Below are 16,645 nucleotides of genomic sequence, written 5' to 3'. Positions count from 1 at the left end.
TTTAGCAACGAGGTTTTTCTCTGCTTCCGCTTAGGGGGAGTGCGCATGTGCACTTCCGCTTGAGTTCTGAAATCGGCGAAAAATCCTCCATTATCCTTTATGCAAAGCATTGTAATGTAGTGAGGAAAGTAAATACATTTCTGACCCCTCTATCTCTGAGTGGGAGAACTTGCAAAATCACAGGGTGTTCTAATACTTTCCTCACTTTATAATCAGAATTCTCAGCCTCATTGGTTTGTGTGAATGTGTTTGATTCAACCTTGTGTGAATAAAAAAATCATGACCATAAGTTTTCTTAAACAGGTATGTTTTTCAACTTTTTATTTAAAATAAAAAAAACAATTCCACCACAGGCAAATGTACAAATGAGATCCGACAAAAACAGCTGAAGCACGTAAAATGAGTAGAAAGTGAGAAGACTTAAATTGGCTTGATCTTGAAGTGAAGTCCGATGAGACTGAAAACGAGACATTTAAGATCCTGGACCAGGTAGTAGAACACACGGAGGCCTTCTGGGTCCCTGGAGGAGACGTGGGGGAAGTTATATTAATTTGCCAAACTTACTTTGTTTCCTGTTTAAAAAACAAAAACACTACTCACTTGGACTGGTTGACATCAATTAGAGATCCAATCTTTGAGGTGGTGAATGAAATGTGCTCGTCTCCGATTACAATCTCAAGTTCCTGTGAATAAAAAACAAAGGCGAATGGGCACTGAGGTCATGGATATTTACTACATCCTCCTTTTTAGATCAGCAAGTATTCTATTCTATACTAAAGCAAGTGATTACCAGAAAATAATGAGTGTGCCTCAGAATAGAGCGACTTGCAATATTCTGAGAAATGAATACTTTGCATGTTTGATCAAATGTGCACACGTCTAGAAATATATTTTATGAGCCTTATGTATGACAGACTCAGATATGTAGATACCTGGTAAGTAATCTGTAATTATTCATGCGGTATAGCCACTATGTACACACCTGTCTGCCAACTCTGTCCGGAGGTGGCCACAGAGCGTCGTCCTCTTTGGTGATTTCACTGTCATCGATTATCCTCTTCAGCTCCTCCATCACACTTTTGTGTACGTACGCCTGCAATAACACACAGTAAATAGCCACATTGTACAAAAGGAAAGCCATATTCACAAACGTTAGAATATGCAGGCATATTCTTGTGGCAATCCATTAACATGCTGCTGTGAATGTTACAATTACAGAAGTTCTGTAGATGAATAAAAACAATCTAAAATACCTCTTTTCTGATCATGACATCGTTTTTGTAATTGCTGTTGTTTGCATACCGCAATTTACCTGAAAAAGAAACAGAAAATGATTAACACATCATTAAAGGAGACTTGTGCTTTTTTCCCCCCCAGGTACTTTTTATATTGAATAATAAAGTAAATCATAATTTTACATTTTGTTGATTACAAACCACAATATTGATCTAAAACGGCTCAGTAATAGAAACGGGAAACGACTTCATGTTCAGAACTACAGAACTGATAAGCCTTCATAGTGACATTTCATCGTGCTTGTTGCATTGTGCAAGTGGCAATGGGACATTTAGAACTCTACTTATGTCACTCTGAGTCTTAATTTTTCAAAAAATCTCAACTAAGTACAGGAATGAGGGCAGGGATAGGTGGAAACGGGAATTTTAGGAACAATACAGGATTAACTCAAACATGCAAGAAGCTAACAAAAAACAACTTTCCGTCAATGAATGATGAGGAAACACTAATGTATCAAGGTTAAAATCTCATTCAAATTTGATTTACCACAATATTTCCCTTTTAAACAACTTTATATCAAAGTATAAACAACCAGTGCAATTTGAAATTCACCCAATGCAGCACCATAACGCAGTAGGCTGCATGATAAGGATGAATTGTTTTGGAGAAATTGTTGTGAACTTCTTTTGTGAGTGAATGAGGCCTACAATAAACCGGTGGCTAGTTAGCTCGTAGCAAACACGCAGCGGCGCTAACATCTCTAAACTACCGCCAAAACAAACTTACCGTCAGGTCTGAACTCAAATTCCAGGAACTCGTGTCCAAATTTGCCCTTATGCCCCACGTAATAACGCAAATAAAAATCGCTGGTGGACATTTTCACTGTAAACTTTGGAATAAATTTGTACGAACACGTCGGGTTAGGACTGAGCTAACAGCAGCACGGTTAGAGCAGTGTGCGCTGGCAATGTGCGCATGCGCTGAAGAATGACGGCACTAAAGTGGTTTTTACCCGAGTTTTGTCTTGCAGGTTTTTGTGTCTTCATCTTTAATAATATCAGGTCAAAACAAAACAATTCAGAGGATGTTTTTTGTTTAAAAATATGTTCTACAGTAGCTACCCTCTTTTACAGTGTTGAAATAATGTTTAAATTCCATTAATTATCCTTTTTAGTTACTGCTTCCAAATTGTGAGTGTATTTAAGAGCAGGGATGACATTAAAGTAAAAGAGTGTGATTTGGTTTGCCATCTGGATTGTCTCCACCAAGATGTCATTACTTTCCCTGTAATTTACCACATTACAGCTTTAAACAAATCTGTCATGCAATTGTACATTTATAGGTGTTTTTATTGTTATAAAATACCTTGAAGTATACATTCTCTCTGTGATTAAGCTCGCCTCTCCACAGATCTGACCTGTAACTTCACTTAGATATGTTTAATGCCATATTGATAGTGTAACTACACAGGCAAAGTAATTACTTCTCCATTTAGAGACAATATTGTAGACCCCCGCCGTCCAGCAGATACGTGAAAACTCATAGTTGTGAAACATTTACCTTTGGTAAATCAATCGCATTTTAATGTGATGCACAAACAAGTAATAATTAATGTTAACCACAGCACTGTTCTTCTATACTGTATTTTGTATATTTTTCAGCCAAAGCATATTTTTATTATTTATTTTATTCAACATCTTTATTTTTTCATACATGCTTTATTTTAGGATACTTTATAATTTACTATAATTGTTCTGCGTTACGCATATTGCCGAAGCAAAATTCTACTTTAGGAAGTTTGTTCAATGACAACAGCAAGAAATCTTTTTCTGACTTTAAACTTTATGTTCAGTTAATTTAGTTAACTTTCTGTCCCGTGAACGATTTAGGTATTTCCCTCACAGTCAAACTTGTGGGATTAGATTGTAGTTTGTCGCGCCTTATACACGTCATCACCCTCTTCTGCGGGACGCTGTGGCATTGGAGCTATCGGAGCTACACACGTGTGAAATTCTAATCACTTTTCACCATGTCCGGCTCATTTTCTCAACAGTTGGAAGATTTACTTAACCCTCAACCCAAATTTATTGATCCCGAAGACGATGGTGACGAGGAAACTAAAGCCAAAGTCATCGAAAAGTTTGACGAAGATGAAGAGGAGGAGGACGATGGACAAGGGAGAGTGGAACCAAGCGCCCTGAGGAAGCACGCCGCCTCTCTGCTCTCGGACACGGACAGGAGGTATGCGGGCAAGGCGGTGTCCAGGAAACAACTGCTGGAGGACTCCGAGGAAGAGGAGGAGGATGAGGGTGGTGATGATGATGATGATGATGAGGAAGAAGAAGAGGAGGAGGGTGAAGAGGAAGGAGAAGAGGAAGGAGAAGATGGTAAAGGCTTTTCCTTTCCCCTTGTTTTATGTATTTGTAAGCTCCATAACTGAATTACAATGATTCCCTTCCACCAGCATTACATTTTAAAGTGCATATGATTGGCAGTTTTTCATGTTTTTTTAAATTATTACTTTGTTTGGTGGGATAATCTTCACTTACTCAGAGAAAACATGCATAATTTGGCCATATTCATACACAATTTATCTATAAACTTAACGAATGGACCAATTGTGTATCGATTATGGCCGCAATTATTAATCGGAATAGTCGTGACTTCTAGACCACAAAATGATTGATTCGTTTAATAATTGTTATCTCAACTTAACTGCTCTGTACGGACTAAAACACATGTTAAAATACTTTATAACATAGTAATTTCTAAATATTGTTTCAATTGCAAAAATGATTGTATTTCACCATGAAAAATGCATTAATTATTTTCTATTTCTAAGATGATGATGAAGAGGAGTCTGAAGAAGGAGAAGAGCTTAAAGAATCTGACAAAGATGAATTAAACAACTCTGAAGTAACTTTTCCAAAAGCAGTGGACTTCCACAAACTGACCGAGGGCATGGACGATTTAGGAGTGAGTGAAGAGGACGAGGAGGACGAAGAGGTAAGATTTTATTTTGAGTATTATTGCAGCCAATTTTAATATAGTCAGTACATCCCCAAATAGTTCTCCTGGGTGAATGGGAAATTAATAAGAAACATACTCTCCGATGTTGAGGCCAAAGTTATGTTGTTGATGCATTGGTTTAAAAAGTAAGTCAAAATAAACCTATACAATTTAATGATAACGTTTAGTTAACGATGAATTAAAGCATCTTTCTGGACGTCACCTGCACGACTCCAAGGAAATAGAAAGAACCAGTTCGTAACATTCTCCATGCAGATAAGTTTTATGCCATAATTTGGAATATTAGTCAAAGGAACAACATTTCCATTATCATGAGCATCACGAGTCAGTTTTATGGAGATGCAAGCCCGCTCAATGTGAGAAGGTATGTTTTTGAGTGCAATACATTATGTAAGTGTATATTTTGGCTAAAATGTTACATACTAGGTCTTTAAATGACTAGATCTTTATTCAGTTAATCAGTCCCATGTTTAAATTATTTGTTTTATTTTGAGTAGATTGGAAAAAAAACCAAACATATTTTAATATTTAGTAGTGATGGGCGGTTCGATAGCAATTATTGATGTAAATCGATACTGAGACGGGTATCAAAAGGTTTATATGTTAGGTTTCCTGCACATATCCGTTTAATTAGGCATATGTGAGGCAAAAAAGAAAGATAGAAAACTCAATGCAATCAGATACATTTTGAGAAACTTTACTTCTTGTTTTAAGATTTAATTTTTTTTAAAAGTCACTGATAGAGATATGTGACAAAGATGTTGCTCAATTAATTGAACTTAATTCATGACTTCTTTTATAAGGATGAGGAGGACAGTGAAGGTGAAGAAGGCGAAAGCTCTGCAGAAGACAACTCAGAACAAGACGACTACGACGACTCTGCCGTTCAGACATTTTCTCAAGAGAAGGTCAACGAGGAAGTGGAGAAAGGCCAGGCCGTGAAGAACCAACTGGCTTTGTGTGACCAGCTTCTCGAAGGACGAATCAAGTTCCAGAAAGCTCTCGTTTCGGCCAATCAGCTTCCTCAACCGTCAACCTTTCCAGAATTCAAGAAAAACGCAGACTTCGCCGGAGCGCTGAAAAACTCGCACAAGGCCCTAAAAGCTCTGCAAAGATCGTTGCTAGAGTTACACGATGAACTGCTGGTACAGAGCGCAGATACAAGAGCCATCAGTTTGGGAGAGCAAAGCGACGAGATTACCAGCGATGAAGATCACAACGTTGAACGAAATAGCAAAAAGCCACAGAAACGCAAACTAGACATGGCGGAATATGCTGATCTCATGGCCAAGCGGTTTGCGGCATTCTCGCCTTACCAAAACGCTACTCTCCAAAAGTGGCGCGACAAAACCAGGCTGACCACGGGGAAAACCAGCAAAGCTTTCGGCGCATTTGAAAGAAACGTCCTCACACAAATCGAGCAAGTCCTCATGGATAAAGATCGACTAATAAAGCGTACGCAAACTCGCCGATCTGAATACAAGGTTATGGGAAAGAAAGAAGGTGCGTTGACCTGTGAAAGTGCAATGGACGAAGGAGAGGAGCCGGAGAAACAGCTAAAAACAAACTCTCATCTCAAAGATTTAGACGAGGACATTTTTGACGATGACGATTTTTACCACCAGTTATTGAGAGAGCTGATCGAACGCAAGACCAACGCGGCAGATCCCAATGACCAAGTGGCCATGGGCAGGCAGTGGTTGGCAATACAGAAACTAAGGAGTAAGATTAAAAAGAAGGTGGATACCAAAGCGAGTAAAGGGCGTAAAGTCCGGTTCCACATTCACAGTAAACTTGCGCACTTCATGGCCCCGATGGATCACAACGCGATGACAGATGAAGCCAAGAGTGAACTGTACAGAGGGCTTTTTGGGAACAATTCAACCACCAGGGAGTGATCCAGGATGCATTTGGAACTTCAAGTAAAAGTGATTGTACCATATAAACTGAGACAGTGAATAAACACTGTAAATATGATTCTCCCTCTCCCTCCTGTATGGAAAGGGTTATTTATAAAGCCCACATAAACTGGATTTGGATGAATGGCATCTGCTTTAGCTGTAATTTAAAATGAAATTGTTCAGGAGCCCTTGAAGAGAATGTCTGGTTTATATTATGAATGTAAAGTTGTTAATTCAACTTTTACAAGATGTTAAATATTACTTTGAATATATATTGTCATACATCAACTCTTGCTTTTGTATAATTTTGATCAAACATTCAAAATAAACTTGTGATATTCAGAATACAGTTTATAAAGAAGAAACAGAATGAACAGAGTTTGATTTTTAATAATACTTTCCATAAATATCAGCAGAAATGTGAATAGCATCAAGTATGATCACATTGCTTATAAATGCATTCATTTCTTTTGACGTCCTTGAAAGACAAAAAGCCCTCACCTTTAGTGTGGGCGTTACATTAACATAGTAAATACACTTCTCTGAAAATACAACTCAAGTAAACAATACCTGAGAACATTATATGTACAAATGTACACAGGAAACAGAACAGTACTAGGTACCACCACCGGGTGTTGGCTTTCTGATTTAACACATTGTCTTTATGAAACTTGCATCTGAAGGTTTGAATTAAAGTAAATACTGTCGTGGTTTTAATGTTATTTAAGATCTTTTTTTTTAACACAAAAGAACTGAATGATTCTTTGGCGATGTCAGACATCTGATTTGAGGTGATAATTGGTTGTTCATTATTAAATAAGTTGGATTTGCACCAGACAAAGCAAACGAACAGCACTATTGGATAACCTGAACAACCTAAACCTATTGAGCGCTCCTTGCTGTTCAGAGCGTGTTGCATTGAGTTCGGCTCACAAAGTGAACTGGGATAAGGCTGAGAGCGCTGCTGGATTATTGAATAGTCAAAGCTTCAAGTAGTTTTAGGCACTGGGCTTTTCAGTGCTGAGGCAGTCGCAGCAGTTTGAAAAGACGCTTCAGAAAAGGCTTCTAGTGTTTAACTTCATGTTCAAAACTAACTCAACACATTGGTATATAATCACGTAGAGTAAGTGGGAATTCCACCCTTTTTTCATTCAGTCCAAACACAAATCCTCTTCTTTGCTGCGGAGCTCTGACAATTCTCCAAACTCAAGGGCCGTGCTGTCAGCGCTGCCCTCCATCTGTGGAAGGCCTTCTGCTCAGTGCTGCCCCCTGTGTCAGCCTCTGCTCAGTGGGGCCGGCTGCTGGGCTCGATGCTCTGCTGCTTCTTTGTCCCATATCCGTTGATCCATCCATTCATTCGTTTGGTCAAACCCCCATTCAGGATGTCCTGGATGTGCTGCACAATCAGATTTATGGCAACTGTACAGACAAAGCATACAATTGGTCAGAGCGCTAATCAGTGGTGCAATGGGAAAAAAAGGATAAGTACTATGTTGAGCTATGTGTACTTAAGTCATTTGTACAGTGGATACTTCACTTCATTTTTAACTGGCCTGAAGTAATTTATAGCAGGTCCATAGTGACTAGCCGAAAAGTTTTGAGCAAACTTAGATAAAATATACACAAAATGTGTTTAAATTGCTCCGGTTGACCAGAGATCAGCACAATTCTTCATCAAAATCACTACCTTCAATGCTTTGAACAGCTCTCAAAATATGTGTGAAATGAATACTCTAAAAGTATTTTTTTTTAAATGGCCACTTTTTAATTTATCCTGGCACTAAACACTATTTTGGAAAATGTAGATGTTTTTTCTGGCTTTTTCAAGGCACTGCAAATAATGACAGCTAAACAGGCTAAACATGAAACACCTCCTCCCATAGAGATGATGTAATTAACGGATGTATAATGAGACATTATGCTCTTTGGGCCTTACTATGTGTTAATTGTAAAACTGCAACATTAATCTAAAATGGCTCAGTAATAAAAACAGGTCCATTGACTTCACCGTAACAAGCTGCAGTTTGTCATTTATACGTTTTTGAAAAAGGGACAAGACATTTTAAAACTCTACATGTGTCACTCAGATTCTTAATTTTTTCCACAATCACAAGCCAGTACAGGGATGTGGGCGGGGATTGGGGGTAGTGAAAACTTCTGAGCACTCCGGCCTCAGTTGCAGGACAATACAGGATTTACTCAAACAAGCAGGAATGAATCAAAATACAACTTTGACTAAACTAATGATGAGGAAACGCTGTTGAAACAAGATTTAAACTCATTAAAGTTGAGTTTGCCTAATATTTCCTATTTAACAAATCACATTACACATTGCGGAAAGATAAATTATAGTATTTTCAAAGCAACCATACCAATCATAAAATCATGTTTCCAAACTAAACTATTTCCATAGACGTCGGCATCTTCAACAATGTATTAGTATTGGTAAATATTAGTTTAATCTTCAGACGTGCAAGCAGCTGTGGCCTTCACAATAGCTCAGAGACAGCAGTATCTAAAGCACTTCCTCAGATGTGTTTGGATCGTCTTTATCGTGCAGAACATTTGAAATTTTTCCTAGAAACCAAAAGCCACTCACCGAGGTTATCGGCTCCCCTTGGTATGATTACATCTGCATACTTCTTCGTCTAGAAAAACAAGAAGCTGTGAACAAAGAAGTCTTTTGCTGGGGACATTCAGTTACGGTACATAAATCACATTTGAGTCAAAGCATGTTGAACACGAACACACAATTGTTTAAAATTGAGATGGAAAACAAAAAAACGGCTGTCAGCACGTTTTTGAAATAATTCAGGTGAAAATAGTATGGCAATTAATCTGAAATGTGCTAAAAGGTCTCTGTAAACTGTGAAATTTTACTCTCTTATGGGAAATAGTCCACTGCATTTATTTTATTTTTACAGTAGAGTTTAACTATCTCCAAAACAAGCTTTGCTATATACATTTTTGGCTAAATCAGACTCTAGTTCCAGCTCTTACGTCTTTATACTGTTTGTAATTATGTTTTTATTTATTTTTTAAACGTTATTTCAACGACTCAGACTTTACACAACATTACATTCCAGTTCCTACAGTTTGCTGAATGTCCTACCCTCTCATATCCCAGATTCACTCGACACCGTGTCCAATAAAGCCTACGGAATACTTTGAATAGATTAATTTAACACACCTCCATTTAAATTCCCACATTTGAAAAAACACACCTCAGGCTGCAACTAACGATTATTTTTGCAAATTAATAATAATAATTTTCTCGATTAATCGGTTAGTTTGGACTGTGAACGGCACATGCATTTGACCCAGATGAAAATGAAGCGTTGCAACTGAAAGGCCGTGTTTTGCTGTGGGTTTGTACTCACAGGGAGGCAGAACTCTTCAAACGCAGGCTTCACAAACGTGATGTACTGCGCTAAAACGCTCTCCAAGTCTCGCCCGCGTTCGTTGATGTCACGCAGCACTACAAAGAGATCCAGGGTGAAATCGTGGAGAAGCACTTGTGACTGGTGCAAAGTCAAGGACAAGATTTATCAATTTCATCTCGGCACATTCCGTTTCTTTCATGTGTTACCCTGCGGCGGCATTTAATAGAAAAGTACACGAGTAACGAAGTTATATTTACGCTTATTCCTTTTCAATATTTAAAAAAATTATTCAGTCAATCGATAATAAGGTCATAATATAATCATAAGAACTAAAACATTATCATGACAATGTTAGAATTAAGTTTAACGTCAGGTTTTAATGTACTTTTTGAAAAAAATATCAGTATAACTAAATTAAAATTGAACAGTGACTAAATTGAGGCAAATTTAGACTGAAAAAATTAAATAATGACAAAAAAAAAAAAAAATCAAACCGTTTCAATGTTTTCATTTGGAAAATTTGAAAATATCTTAATACACTTCATTCATCAATGCACAATCATTTCATTTATATTGAAGCTAAAATGTGCACGCCTTCATTTACAAGTAGGAAAACCTTAACGACAAAATATTTAATGTTAAGTTTAGGAAAACAATAAAAATCTGCCTTTTTAAATTTGAAAAACAGTACATTTCTGTCTGATGAAGGACATAGATGTTTTGTATGGATAGATATGAAGAAGTCATTTTAAATCACTCCATACGGACAAAAAGTCAGCCTGAATGTAAAATGCCTTGTTAAATCACTGCAACTTTATTTTATCATTCAGAAAGTTTGATTTCATAGACTCTGGTCACATACAAGAGGAATGTTTTTTGTTTTTTTATAATTTAATTCAAAATCAAGGCTGTCACACTGTTTGTTGTAACGCTATCATTTGATATTGTGACATCTGTTTGTCAGATATTCGGATTTATGAAGCTTTAAGCAGCCTTTGTCGTAAAGAGTAAACAGTGCAGAACAGCTCATGTCACAAATGTCGCCGTGGTTCTATAAATCCTGACTGTTCCCTCGGTGCATGTGCAGAAGTGAGTCACTATGCCACCGCCTTCACATGTCAGACTGTGGTCATCGTGTTGGACTCGTCATGTGTACCTCTTCTGGAGAGTCGAGTGTCCGCGTCTGTGTCCACAAACAGCTTCATCTGGAACAGGTCCCTGATCTCCTGGGAGTAAAACATGAGGATCCCCTCGAACAAAACCACATCAGCCGGATACACGGTCACCGCCTCCTGCTTCCTGCAACACCAGACATGCTACAAATACTGCTGCATAGGGCTGTGGTCCACTGAAGACATGTTCGATACAGTATTAATCAAGTACAAAGGGCATGGTGCGGTGCGGAGCTCTCAAACTAATGAAGTATGGATGATTTGGTCGTGTATTTGTGTTCAAAGTTACACAATTACAAACATTCAAACTGAAAACTACAAGTAAACAGTGTATTTATCTGTAATAAAAATACTATTTAGACCCATATTGCTAGATAAACCACCCCATGCCTTCTTCCGTCTGCTGTTGTGAATATAAAACCTTTAAAAATCAGCCTAAAAAAATTCAGCTTATAAATGTGGGTCCACCAGAACACCAATCAACAGAGTAATCGACCAAACAACTACAGCGCTACTGCAACAATCTTAAAAAAAACACTCAATTGTGATTTTTGGACATAAAACACTTCATGCTAGCTACGGTTACGAGCACAGGACTTGGAAGATTTGGGACTCGACTTGGACGTGAATCTCAGTGACTTTAGTTGGACTTGAAGCCGAAAACTTTGAGATTTGCAAAACGATCCAAAAAGTTACCCGTGCATGTTAACTCAAGACATTTACCTGGAGTGGCTCACAAAGTCATAGACGGGGATGTGAACCGTTTTTCCCGCTTTGATGTCGCACAGAGTCGAGATGATGAGCTCATTATCAAACGCGTCTGAAAGAAACAAAGAGTCAGGTGAATCAGAGACACTAGTTCTCCAGTTGCCTCCAGGGCACCTTTACATACACTTTTACAGTCAGATTCACTCAAAACTTGAATTGTTGACAAATGTCCACTCCCCACAGGTTGGAATTCTAATTAAAAGGAGACAAATTATACTATGAACATACTGCAACATAAAGGTCATCGTTTTACACTTTGTTCATTGTAAACTGCAATATTGATCTAAAACGGTTTAAAAATAGAAACAGGTTCATTGACTTCCTGTTCAAAACTGATAAGCCCCGCCTCTTCAAGCAGCAGATTGTCATTTACATGTTTTTATTTCTGTAAAGTGGCTACGTGACACTACATGCGTCACTCAGAGTCTGAATATTTCAAAGAATTGCAACAAAGGACAGGGATGTGGGCGGAGATAGGGGGTACGTTTACTCAAACATGCTGAAGTCAATCAGAATACAACTTTGAGTAAATTAATGAGGAAACTCGGTTGAAACAAGATTAAAAACATAATATGTCCTCTTTAACGATATCAAAAACACATATTTTTTAATGATTTTCAGCAAAAGATCCAAACATTAAGGCTACGTTCACTTTTCTTGGTCTTGGTTTGGTCCACTGTTTGGCCCCACTTTAGTTGTGATGTACACCCGGTTTAGTCTTCTAGTCCTTTAGTCCAGATGTGGTGTGACTGATTGTGCAGCCCAAGATTCAAGGGCAATAGTTTTACTCGGTTCTTTGCTTATAATGTCAAACGGTGTCAATTGATATATCTAACCCCAGCAGTGAGTGAGTGAGTGAGTGAGTGAGTGTGTTTTTACCGGGGTGGTCGAAGTTGAACTGTCCCTTGAGGGCCTTGGTCTTCTGCTCCGGGGTCAGGACTCGGTAGAAACTGTCCTGGCTGAGGATGGCCACCTGCCTCTGGTGATGGTCGATCTCATTCTGTCCCAGCAGCTCCATGATCTTACTGCAGACGGAGGACTAGACCACAAAACAGACAGACAATCTAATGCGTGAATAATATATGTATTCAAATTGGGACAGGAAAGGACATGTACAACTCCAGAAACAATAAGCTAAGCTGTTATTATTCTAAGATTAATACTGTGCACTGTGTAAAATATCATCATAATAGTAACAGCTCCACTTTTGAACCCCAGAGGTCATATTTTGTGAGCATTTTTCTACATCACCATTTGGGGCCACTGTTCTACATTCTTCTAGAGGGCGTGTCCAGGTCCCAGGTTCCCAGCTGGACCTCCCTCCCCCTTGCTGGTATTTGGTTAAGGCCAAATCAGGGTGATGGTGTTCACCTGGCTGGCCTGCACCGAGACGAGCCTCCAAATCTGTGCCTGCACCAACCACCTGATTGGTTGAGGCGTGGTCTACAGCTCCCTCACACGCTCTAATATTTGGTAGGACCGCCTTTCGCTTTGACGACAGCAAACATTCACTGTGGCAGTTTCAATAAGCTTCTGCAATATTAAAACATGCATTTCCCTCCAGTGTGTCATTCTTTTTCACAGTTGATCTTGTCTTGAAGATTGGAAAGAGTGACAACTGCACAAAGCCTTCTCCAGCTCGTCCCAAACACTCTCACTGGGGTTCAGATCTGTAGGGCTGCTTCTAGATGTTTTCTCTGCTCGATGCCAATGATTTGATCCTTCTCAAACACACCGACAGCTTTTCCATGACCACGGGATTTGTCTTTCCACATGGTTGTTTCAGAAATGCATCGGTCGGGTTTAAATACCGCGTTGCAGCTGAAAGATCATCACCTGCAGCGCTTCTCCAGCAGGAGGCGAGGACCTGCTGCGTTTGCTTAGTTGAATCAGAGCGGTGACTTTTTTTTGGACAGGCAGTGTATTGCGTTAAATAACTGTGTGAAATGGTTAACGCAAACTGGTTGTTTTCTTCTCAAGCACACCTGACAATCCCTAAAAGCAAACCAATGTTCCCCAGCACACTTTCAATCAAACTTAGGCCTTTTCGATTTTTACAATAGTTGGAGAACAGCTGGTCCGATAAGCAGTTACTCATTTGGAGGAAAAACACCAAACAAAAGGAAGTTGAACCCACAAACAACTGTCTGCAACCACAGCCCACACTTCGACTGAGCAAACAACTGCTCTAGAAAACACAAGAGTTAGTTCTGCTCAATATTTAACCTTTCCAATGGAGGACAGTTCTGCCATCTGTTTGTCTCCATGGAGATGCCATTGCTTTGTCTGCAATTTTCCACAATTAGGGGTGGGCGAAAATGACAAAAAATAATATTTCGCTCCATTTTCTTGGATCATTTTGACGACAATATTCAGACTACATTTTCACGAAGCTAAATGTGCTAAAATTTGCCTATAAATGACAAAGGCACAACATGGACAGTAAAATGCACCACAAATGTGCAAAAACATCACTTTAAACTCATATTTGGGAGATACACTAGACATTTTGCAGTCATTTTTGATCATTTTAATGACTGATATTAAACTATGTATGCTAATTTTTGTATATCTCCAACACAATAGGTTGCGATATTACCAATTTCTCATTCTCCTCTAGTTACAGGTCAGATCTGTGAAGAGGCGAGACCGCTCACAGTATTGCATGCATGTTTGAGCGAGAAATTAACCTGTAATTGAATAAACCACCTCCAAGGAGACAAGACAGGTTTTCAAAAGGAGACAAGACAGGTTTGATATGGCACAGTACAGACATAATGTGACTACTAACAAAACAAACAGTAAAAATGATTTGATTGATTATGACTATGATTTGATGCAGATCTCAATTACATGTGCCGGACAAATTAGTTGAGTACTTTTATTATAATTAAGAAGAAAATGTAGCACTTTCTTGTAAGTATCTACATGTGACATTTCAACAGTTTTAGAATAATCTTGAGCTTGATCTTAACTAGTATAAGACTACATGGCAACACAAAGAAAGTACTATTAGTTTTTACTGTAGTATTAAATTACAAAAATGGATATCCAGATGCTAAATTAATATTACAGTAAATATAGATTACAAAAAACTAAACAAAATATTTCCTAAACAGGACAAAGTTCGACCTATCCAGGAATCTTTTAGAATGACCTTGATCTAGAGCAACAATATGAGCTGTGTTGGAAAGAGTAACACAGTTTCAGTATGATTTTTAGATCAGTCTTTTAAACAAAGATTGTTTTAAGACCGGTTTTAAGCTGCTTTTTTACAGTAATCTGCATATTCATTGAGCTCTGGCCTGTCGGAGCAGGCAATGCAGCAATATTTTGTGAGTTTATAGATTTAGAAAAGAGCAGAGACAGAGGTGAGACCGTACCGTAATGTACTCACTACTCATAGTGGTTTCAAACATAATTCATAACAATTAGATGCCTAAAATTATACAAAAATACAAGTACAAGGACACATTTAAAAATCTACAACAAAGTCTACTCAACCACAATAACAGGAGTATTTGTATTTAGTCGCTGTCCACCCCTGAATATGAGACTACATACTACTATCAGACAAACTATAAATTACATTCTATAGTAATCCTATATCTTCATCATCATTGTGGCATGGAAATCTAAACAAAGAAGAAGATGTCACCGGCAGCTCATGAGGAGGACACTGTTCCCAGACAATGTTGCATCATAAAATGTGATATATGCACTTTTAAATCAAATCACAGAACAGTTTTATTTATTAAGACACAGACCTAACTAAACCAGATTTGTTTTCTGTGACAAATGTGATGTAATTATAATATATATATAAGCACAGCTGGCACTAATCACCATAACGTCTTCATTAACATACATTTTGCCACGTAACATTTGGGTCCATATGTTTGAGAAATCTATTTGAATGAGATGAATTCATTAACCTATTTTCATTTGACCTTTTTATTCTTCTTTTTTTGTGTGAAGGGACGAGTGTGGCAAGCTTGACCTGGTTTGACCGGCGCCGCCAAAGTCAAATCATAAAGATAGACAAACAAATCAAAATAAAAATAACACAAAAAATTAAGCAGGAAGTGAGTGAAAAAAATGAAATAAAAATCAGCTTTGGTCCGAGCCATCACAAATACAACGTAAACACATCACCATCACAATAGGCTCTCATAATACGGACATTTTCTTTGTGATAAAAAAATAATAATAAATCAAAATAAATATAAATATAAATCATCGCACCTTCCCACTGGCCGTGCCCCCGGAGACCCCGATGAGGAAGGGCACACGGTGGTTGTTGTCGGTTGTCGTTTCCACCGGCGGCTTTGTGTCGCTGTCGCCGGCCATGCTGCACATGCACGGCGCTTTCTTTTGCTCTGCGCCGCGGTCTGGATCTGCTCTGGATCTGCTCTGGATCTGCTCTGATTACGCTCCTCCCATTCGGAAAAGATGAGAGGGATGCTGCTCCTGCTCCTCCTGCTGCTCCTGCTCCTCCTGCTCCTCCTCCTGCTCCTGTTGCTGCTCCTGCTGCTGCTTCTGGAGGAAAGCTGTGGCGGCATAATGGATGATATAATATGTTATTTATACCCTATCCATAAGGACACTGGAGATCGTTGAGCATTTTATTGAAAACAAAAAGAGTGATATGTCCATGTTTTGCCAGTGTTGAATGTTCTTCTTTTCTTATCTTCTTGTTATTATTTAGAAATGGTAGAAACATGTATTGAACTCAACACACATTACTTACACATCCTTATCCATGTTTTAAGAGTTGTATTACTCTAATGTGATATAATAAAAGCTAGAGAGGCTAGGTTCTGTTGCCATGGCAATTGCAGGGGATAATGCTGCTAGAAAATAATTAACTATGGGACAGTAAATTCGTGAATTTGCATATAATGGTATATGTGGAAACACAAATCCGTAAGCACTGGTTGTATATAACTGCATTTGTCTTTGGAATTTTATTGTATATTTTCACTCCTCACTTTGAGGTCTTTTTCTCATCTGGATATGCATATATATATATATATATATATATATATATATATATATATATATATATATATATATATATATATATATATATATATGCATATATTATGTTGAACATGGGTACTAGAAGTATTTTTCTTGAGCAGAATTTGACAGT

General features: G+C 38.2%; 3 protein-coding genes across 3 annotated transcripts; 1 reads left to right on the top strand and 2 right to left on the bottom strand.

Annotated features, from left to right (window-relative positions):
- Window positions 1–304: 304 nt before the first annotated feature.
- On the bottom strand, window positions 305–2,185 carry magoh (mago homolog, exon junction complex subunit). Its single transcript, XM_072438183.1, has 5 exons — window positions 2,023–2,185; window positions 1,254–1,312; window positions 983–1,093; window positions 601–683; window positions 305–520 (listed from the first exon to the last, which is right to left on the bottom strand). The coding sequence occupies exons 1-5, from the start codon at window positions 2,111–2,113 to the stop codon at window positions 421–423; spliced, it is 444 nt and encodes a 147-aa protein (XP_072294284.1). The 5' UTR covers window positions 2,114–2,185; the 3' UTR covers window positions 305–420.
- A 992-nt stretch (window positions 2,186–3,177) lies between these two features.
- Window positions 3,178–6,905, top strand: aatf (apoptosis antagonizing transcription factor). The gene is made up of 3 exons (XM_072438560.1): window positions 3,178–3,623; window positions 4,079–4,242; window positions 5,070–6,905. The coding sequence occupies exons 1-3, from the start codon at window positions 3,266–3,268 to the stop codon at window positions 6,162–6,164; spliced, it is 1,617 nt and encodes a 538-aa protein (XP_072294661.1). The 5' UTR covers window positions 3,178–3,265; the 3' UTR covers window positions 6,165–6,905.
- Window positions 6,906–7,360: 455 nt separating this feature from the next.
- Window positions 7,361–15,884, bottom strand: uck2a (uridine-cytidine kinase 2a). The gene is made up of 7 exons (XM_072438561.1): window positions 15,736–15,884; window positions 12,370–12,529; window positions 11,446–11,542; window positions 10,707–10,849; window positions 9,548–9,645; window positions 8,767–8,815; window positions 7,361–7,586 (listed from the first exon to the last, which is right to left on the bottom strand). Exons 1-7 carry the CDS (start codon window positions 15,847–15,849, stop codon window positions 7,453–7,455), a joined length of 795 nt encoding a protein of 264 aa, XP_072294662.1. The 5' UTR covers window positions 15,850–15,884; the 3' UTR covers window positions 7,361–7,452.
- Window positions 15,885–16,645: the final 761 nt, after the last annotated feature.

The sequence above is a fragment of the Eucyclogobius newberryi genome, unplaced genomic scaffold (genome assembly GCF_026437365.1).
Source record: "Eucyclogobius newberryi isolate DKJ021-1_F unplaced genomic scaffold, fEucNew1.0.hap1 SCAF_9, whole genome shotgun sequence".
In the NCBI taxonomy this organism is placed as follows: domain Eukaryota; kingdom Metazoa; phylum Chordata; class Actinopteri; order Gobiiformes; family Gobiidae; genus Eucyclogobius; species Eucyclogobius newberryi.
The sequence above is the reverse complement of the archived record's forward strand: the minus strand, read 5'-3'. Positions and strand labels throughout refer to the sequence as shown.

Coding starts and splice junctions, on each gene's coding strand:
- magoh (XM_072438183.1), bottom strand. CDS start 2,113: ATGTCCACCAGCGATTTTTATTTGCGTTATTACGTGGGGCATAAGGGC. Junction 1,313..2,022: donor ATTTGAGTTCAGACCTGACG/GTAAGTTTGTTT, acceptor TTTCTTTTTCAG/GTAAATTGCGGTATGCAAAC. Junction 521..600: donor ATTGATGTCAACCAGTCCAA/GTGAGTAGTGTT, acceptor CGTCTCCTCCAG/GGACCCAGAAGGCCTCCGTG.
- uck2a (XM_072438561.1), bottom strand. CDS start 15,849: ATGTGCAGCATGGCCGGCGACAGCGACACAAAGCCGCCGGTGGAAACG. Junction 12,530..15,735: donor GGGGCACGGCCAGTGGGAAG/GTGCGATGATTT, acceptor TTTGTGGTCTAG/TCCTCCGTCTGCAGTAAGAT. Junction 7,587..8,766: donor AAGGGGAGCCGATAACCTCG/GTGAGTGGCTTT, acceptor TTGTCTGTACAG/TTGCCATAAATCTGATTGTG.
- aatf (XM_072438560.1), top strand. CDS start 3,266: ATGTCCGGCTCATTTTCTCAACAGTTGGAAGATTTACTTAACCCTCAA. Junction 3,624..4,078: donor AGAAGAGGAAGGAGAAGATG/GTAAAGGCTTTT, acceptor TCTATTTCTAAG/ATGATGATGAAGAGGAGTCT. Junction 4,243..5,069: donor AGGACGAGGAGGACGAAGAG/GTAAGATTTTAT, acceptor TTCTTTTATAAG/GATGAGGAGGACAGTGAAGG.